General features: G+C 38.0%; 1 protein-coding gene across 1 annotated transcript; it reads right to left on the bottom strand.

Moving 5' to 3' along the window:
* Positions 1-4,584: 4,584 nt before the first annotated feature.
* Positions 4,585-5,442, bottom strand: LOC127096296 (photosystem II CP43 reaction center protein-like). Its single transcript, XM_051034882.1, has one exon. It carries the CDS (start codon positions 5,431-5,433, stop codon positions 4,585-4,587), a length of 849 nt encoding a protein of 282 aa, XP_050890839.1. The 5' UTR covers positions 5,434-5,442.
* Between the last annotated feature and the right edge of the window lie 1,910 nt (positions 5,443-7,352).

Below are 7,352 nucleotides of genomic sequence, written 5' to 3'. Positions count from 1 at the left end.
CAAAACCAATTCAACAACAACGTCAACAATAACAACTGCAACAACGAACGAACACCTACAACAACAACAATACCAACAACAATCATCATCAACAAAAATTCGAGAGGAAAAAGGTCTCTTTCGACCCGATTTCTATGTCTTATGCAAAATTGTATCCATCCTTGGTTCTCAAGAACCTGATTCAACCAAGAAACTCGCCACAGATTCCAGAGCCACTTCCTTGGTGGCATAAACCTAAACTCCGTTGTGCTTTTCATCAAGGAGCACCCGGACATGATATAGAGAACTATTACCCACTCAAGTATGAGGTTTAGAAGCTGATGAAGAGTGGAATGGTGTCCTTCGAGGACCGTGCACCAAATGTAAAAGCAAATCCTTTGCCCGCTCATGGGAACTCTTCTGTGAATATGGTGGATGGTTGTCCTGGAGAGTTTAAAGTTTTTGATGTGCGTTTCATCAGAAGGTCCTTAGTGCAGATGCATAAGGATGTTTGTTTGGTAAGTGATTGTGAGCACGACCATGATGGTTGTGCTGTTTGTAGTGTTAACCCGAGGGGTTGTGAAATCGTGAAAAGGGACATTCAGCGACTGATGGATGAAGGCATGGTTCAAATTGTTCAATCCCGTCATGTAGATGACGATGTGAATGTCATAGTGTCTGTTTTCAAGCAGCCAGAGAGGTTGGTAATTCAGTACGACAGCAGCAGCAGTAACAATATCAGCAACATATCAGTATCACCGTTGGTAATACGGTTAGCGAGCCCAACCCCGTATTCATCTGATAAAGTTGTACCGTATCAGTATAATGCTACAATGATAGAGGGTGGTTAAGAGGTTCCGTTGCCTACGACTAGCTTAGTGGTGAGCATTGCTGATGTTACCAAGGTGACCCGCAGTGGTCGTGTGTTTGGGCCGGTGTTCCCAAAAGATAAAGAAGAATCAGTTGTGAGTAAGAAGGTGGAAGTGCCTGTCGAAGATCCAGTTGGTGTTTCAAAGGGTAAGTCTGGTGAATCCAGCAATATGAAAGCCAACGATGATGATGAGGTACTTCGATTGATTAAAAGGAGTGAGTTCAATGTGGTAGAGCAGTTGCTCCAAACCCCTTCAAAGATCTCGGTGTTGTCTCTGCTCATGAATTCTGAAGCGCACAGAGAAGCACTACAGACAGTTCTGGAACAAGCTTTTGTAGAACATGATGTTACAATGGATCAATTCGATCATATCATGGCTAACATAACTTCTTGCAATAATCTTAGCTTCTGTGATGAAGAACTCTCTGAGGAGGGCAGAAATCATAATCTGGCTTTACACATTTCCATGAATTGCAAAGAAAATGCTTTGTCAAATGTGCTTGTTGACATCGGGTCGTCGCTAAATATGCTTCCGAAGTCAACTCTGTCAAAGCTATCTTATCAAGGAGCGCCTATGAGGTATAGTGGTGTAATCGTCAAGGCCTTTGACGGTTCGTGCAAGATAGTTATTGGTGTAATCGTCAAGGCCTTTTCAAGTAATGGATATTCACCCGGCCTACAATTGCTTGTCGGGAAGGCCATGGATCCATGAGGCAGGAGCTGTTACCTCTACTTTGCACCAGAAGCTCAAATTTGTGAAGAATGGCAAGCTAGTGATTGATGGTGGAGAGAAGGCGATGTTGGTTAGCCATTTGTCATGTTTCTCTTACGTTGAAGCTGAGGATGAGGTTGGAACTCCATTCCAGGCCTTATCTATTGCTGCTGAAAAGAGAGTTGGGGCACCTATGTCCTTATTAAAAGATGCTAAGAAGATTGTGGAAGAAGGCGATGTTGATCAATGGGGGCGCATGATAGAGGTCTCCGACAACAAAGGCAGAACCGATTTGGGGTTCTAGAAAGGTTCATAAACCGAAAGGTATGAAGATGTGCAACTTAGCTTCCGTAGCGAAGGGTTCATTCATGGAAATGAACAACACTTAGCTGTTGTGCTAGAGGATGACGAAGAGGAAGACTGCACCAATTTTGTGACGCATGGAAAGGCTTGTGACAATTGGACTGATATTGATATTCCTTTTATTTTGCATCCATCTAAGTAATTGCTTTTATATGTTTTTAAAATCCTTCTCCTATGCCTAAGGGAGAAGTGAACATTGTTTGGGCATTTTCAAATTGATCATTAATAAAATTACTTCTATTCATCCACATCTATGATGTCTTGTTTTTAGTTTTTGCTTTATTCTGAAAATGGTAATCACAAAAAACATAAATAAACAATATAATTGTCCATCTGCGTAATATTTCGCCACAAATTCACTTCTCTAAAATCAAAATATCAAATCATTATGCAGGTTGGTTCTTAACCCCATTGAATACAATGATCCTTCTCCTTCTCCAAATTTTGAATTCCCTGTGTTTGAGGCCGAGGAGGAAAGTGATATAGAAGTGAGTGATGAATTATCTCGTATTCTTGAGCAAGATGAAAAGACCATTCATCCGTTCGAAGAGCAGGTCGAGTTAGTCAATTTGGGTTATGAGGATGATGTGAAGGAAGTCAAGATTGGGTCTCGCCTGTGTCCAGATTATCTTTCTAAGTTATTAATCAAGTTATACTCCTAAGTTTTCCTCACTAATCATCATATGTTTTTAACCATTCATGCACACATACAATAACAATACTTAATATACATCATAATATGATTCATAATATTCATAAGGTATACACAAAGTAATTATAACATGGTACAATAAACGTAGTCAAGTTATTACACTCAATTAATCATCAATCTACCTTAATCAAGATTTAGGTTAACATTTATTCATTCCATAAGTATTCAATAACAAAATACTTGGTCTAGTGGTAAGGCTTGTACCATACCAAGGAGGTCTTAGGTTCAACCCCTATTGGTGGCATATTTTAATTTATCAAGGAATTAATTCATATCAATTGATTGAATGGAAGATTTCTCGATTGGTCCTGCCAAATTTTTCATCGATTGGGGACCTAAACCATTTCCACTTCTTGTCATAGACATAAAAACTCATATGAGGTTTTCCTTCTTCTTCCCCTTTTCCTCTTTCTTTTCTCTTCTCCCACTTTTTGATAACTCTTTCTCCAATCCTATTTCTTCCCCTTCTCTTACCACCACACAACATACATATAACATATAATTGATATATTATAATATTAGGTAGTAATATAAAATATCTCAATTGAATATTTTATCTTCCAGTACCAATTAACCAATTATTAATATTACCAAAAATGTCATCTCTTGTACTTATTAATATCGGTGTGTCTCTTTTATTAATAATTAATTTCTTCAGAGTTCATTGATTACTCTATTGGTCCCAACTGACAACATTTAGAGCACATATGAGATCTAATTGTTCCAACTGACAAAATATAGAGTACATAGGAACTCATTTGGTCTCAACTGACAACTAATTGAGCATTTAAGGGAATATGGGATATTACAAAAACCAAATTCTATAGAAAGAAAAAGAGGAAAAAATATAAAGACGAGGACCAAACAAAGACCCTCGAACCTTCAAAAGTAAAAGCTATGGCGACAAAGTCTATTTATAATAAAGTCTTTCAAAATAACAAGAGCCAATCAGTCCACCATGAGAGGTTATGCAAAAATATTCTTTAATTTTATAGGTTTTATGCTCAATAATAACATTCTTTATACACAAGAGTTCTCATAAAGTTTACGTCTAGAGTTCTACCAAAACGATACGTCCATATGTTTCTTAACAACCAAAGAACCATGCACAAAGTTGTCACAACTATATTAGTAAGATTTAACTCATTATCAATCAAAAGAGTGTGTCAATCTCTCTCAAAAGCATCTTCCATTACGCACAGGATCCCTGAGAGTTTGGATGCAAAATTATTTCAAAACCATTGGAATTAAACCATACTAATGGGTAACTTGAACTAAGGTGAAACTTCAAACAATAATTCATTTATCTTCTTTAAAATGTAACAAAAATTTACTGCATTCTAAATCAACAGTATTTCAACTTTCCCACACTCATTGAACGACATATTCACCCTAAGAATGACACCAACCATATTATCCATCATGTCAAACTTTTGACCATTCTCTGCTTCACTTTTTAAGGTATATTTATTAACACCAAACTCAATATTAAAATGTGGCTATCATTCCTCGTGATTTGTACATTCCCGATAATTTTGTATAAAATCATCTCTTTCTTAATGTCTCACGACGTCTTTGGGACTTTAAATCAATTTTCGTTTACATTTAAGCCATGATCATTTTATCCATTCATAACAACTATAAATTATGTCTGACGCGACAAAAACGACTTACTTATACATTCCTATCCTAAAAAGATATTTAAGTCCTCTTCTCCCCATAAATGTTCTAACGTATATTTAAATTTAGTACAAATAATAATATTCTATCTTATATGTTTAAAATTATATAACTACCAAAGAATTAATAAGTATAATTAATACATATAATTTCTAACAAAATTCACTACATATAATTAAAACAATTTAAATGTAAATTTATCTAAATTAATAAACTACGTTAAAAAATTAACCTAAATAATCTAAATGAAGGTTTCCATAAATATTTTTATCCTAAGGTCGGAGAACGCATTAGATATTTACCTAAACCAGTAGGCCCTTGAGCGGAGCCTACATTAGCTCCAAGACGTTGGTCTCTAACTAGAAAAGTAAATTCTTGAGCTTGAGAAGCTTCCGGTCCAGTGGGACCATGAAACTCACTAGGATAAGCAGTATTATTAAACCAGACAAAGCAACAAGCTATAAAACCGAAAACGGCTAAAGCACCTAAACTATAAGATAAGTAAGTTTCTCTAGACCATACTAGTGCACGCCGAGCCCATGCAAAGGGTTTGGTTAAGATATGCCAGATTCCACCAAGTATACAAATGGAACCCGACCATACATGTCCCCCAATTATATCTTCCAAATCGTCCACACTAACAATCCAACCTTCTTCCCCAAAAGGGGATTTTAGTAAATAACCAAATAGAATGCTTGGACTAAGGGTGAAGTTGGTAATTTTTCTTACATTTCCCCCTCCTGGAGCCCAAGTATCATATATACCTCCAAAATAAAAAGCCTTAAATACTAGAAGAAAATACCTTATACCTAACAAAATTAAGTGAATACCTAAAATAGTAGTCATTTTATTTCTATCTTTCCATACATAACCAAAGAATGGAGAAGATTCTTCAAGAGTCTCAGGTCCCAGAAGTGCATGATAAATATCGCCAAAGCCCAATACTACAGAGGAAATTAAGTGAAGTACTCCAGATACAAAGTATGGAAAGGTGTCGATAACTTCCCCTCCAGGACCTACCCCCCAACTTAGAGTTGCTAGATGGGAAAGTAAAATTAAGCCTTGTTCATACATGGGCTTCTCGGGTACGAAATGAGCAACTTCAAATAGGTTCATTGCTCCGGCCCAGGAGAACCGAGAATGAAAAGCTTCTCCCCCCCCCCCCCCCCCCCTTTATCTGCCCGACTCTTTGCTCTTAAGAATGTAGGTTTGAAGTTAAGAATGAGTAATTGCACTTCTCCGACCCTTAACTGTTCAACCTAAGATACGGAGAATTAAGGCGTTTTCTGGTTGAACAGGGTTCTATGGCCGGCCCGTGACCCCTGGATGCCAAAGGCGTCCTTGGGATGATCTCGTAGTTCCTACGGGGGTGGAGACGATGGGGTCGGTCCATGGATTTTCTTTCCTTTTGTTTTCCCGCATTTCGCTCAAAGGGTTGAAGGGAGATAATGCATCAAGCTGTTCCCAAGGGCTAGCTTGATCCTCTTCCCCAGGATTTCAGATGAGGAAACCCTAGGAGAGCCACCGACTCTAACTACCGTCCATGTATGATCCATACTAGATCTGACCAACTTCCCATCCTACCTCTTCTACGGACAACCCATCTTTGTCTCAGTAGAGTCTTTCAGTGGCATGTTCCGGTCCTCTTTCCCATTACTTAGAAAAAGTGAGCCACCGGTTTAGGTACAAGATACTATCATTACCGCCTAGACAATTAGACATCCAACCCGTAATTGCAACGACCCAATTGCAAGAGCGGAGCTCTACCAACTGAGTTATATCCCCCCGAGCCAAGTTGGAGCATGCATGAAGGAGTCAAATCCGTCTTTTAGTCTTTTCCTTGGCGCCGATGGGCCATCCTGGACTTGAACCAGAGACCTTGCCCGTGAAGTAAATCATCGCACCTACGGTCCATCCAATTGGGAGAGAATCAATAGATTCCTTTTCGGGAGCGATTCATCCTTCCCGAACGCAGCATATAACTATCCATTGTACTGCGCTCTTCAAGTGTGCTTGTTTCCCCTTCTTTCTTATCATGACAAGTCTTTGTGGAATAACTCTGATGAGAAGAAAAAAGAAAACATTAAGGGACACTCTAAGATCCTTTTTCAAACCTGATCCCATTTCGAGTCAAGAGAATGGTACGATCCCGCCGTCACCTCAGAATAAAAGGGGTGATCTCGTAGTTCTTGGTCTGTGAAGATACGTTGTTAGGTGCTCTGTTTTTCTTTTTCCATTGAGGCCAAACCTAAACCTATGCTGGAGAGATAGTTATCCATATACTGATAAGGGATGTATGAATTCTCGAGAGGAGAGGAGCCATGATGGTCCCCCCTGGACCGCCCGGATCCCATGAGTGAATAGAAAGTTGGATCTACATTGGATCTCACCTGAATCGCCCCATCTATCTTCCTGAGGAGGAGTTTGGTTTCAAACCCCGGTTCAAACAGGAGAAGTACGCCATGCTAATGTGCCTTGGATGGTCCACATCTCAGGGTCAGGCGCTGATGAACACATTGAACTATCTATGTGGCTGATATCTAATGGTTTAGGTAAATATCTAATGTGTTGGTTGCAAAACTAACATTGGTTGCAAAACTAACAATACTTATTCTATCATTATTACTAATATCCTTTCAATTATTTTACTAAAAAAAAGGTGTAAATTGTTGTTTAGGGTTCATTTCAGGACATCAGTATTAATTTATATTTATATATTAATGTAAACAAATTGTTGATATTTATATTTATAAATATTTGTTGATTTATAAATACCAACAATTTGTTTATATTAATACATAATATAAATAAATGTTTCCTCCAAGAGTTCAACTATAGATCAATAGTTTACACTAATTTAATCAACTAGCGCAATACCAGTTGAGATACCTCACTCACACGTCAATTTCAATACATATGTGTATATGTGTGTGTGAGAGAAAACCACATTATATAGAAAGAAAAAGAGGAAAATTCATAAAGATGGGGACTAAACAAAGACCATCGAACTATCAAAAGAAAAAGCTATGGCGATA

Source organism: Lathyrus oleraceus, chromosome 6, assembly GCF_024323335.1.
Source record: "Lathyrus oleraceus cultivar Zhongwan6 chromosome 6, CAAS_Psat_ZW6_1.0, whole genome shotgun sequence".
NCBI classification, from domain to species: Eukaryota; Viridiplantae; Streptophyta; class Magnoliopsida; order Fabales; family Fabaceae; genus Lathyrus; species Lathyrus oleraceus.
This window is presented reverse-complemented; position numbering and strand designations above follow the sequence as displayed.

What these genes read in the sequence shown, in the direction of transcription:
- LOC127096296 (XM_051034882.1), bottom strand. Translation starts at nt 5,433, where the DNA reads ATGAACCTATTTGAAGTTGCTCATTTCGTACCCGAGAAGCCCATGTAT.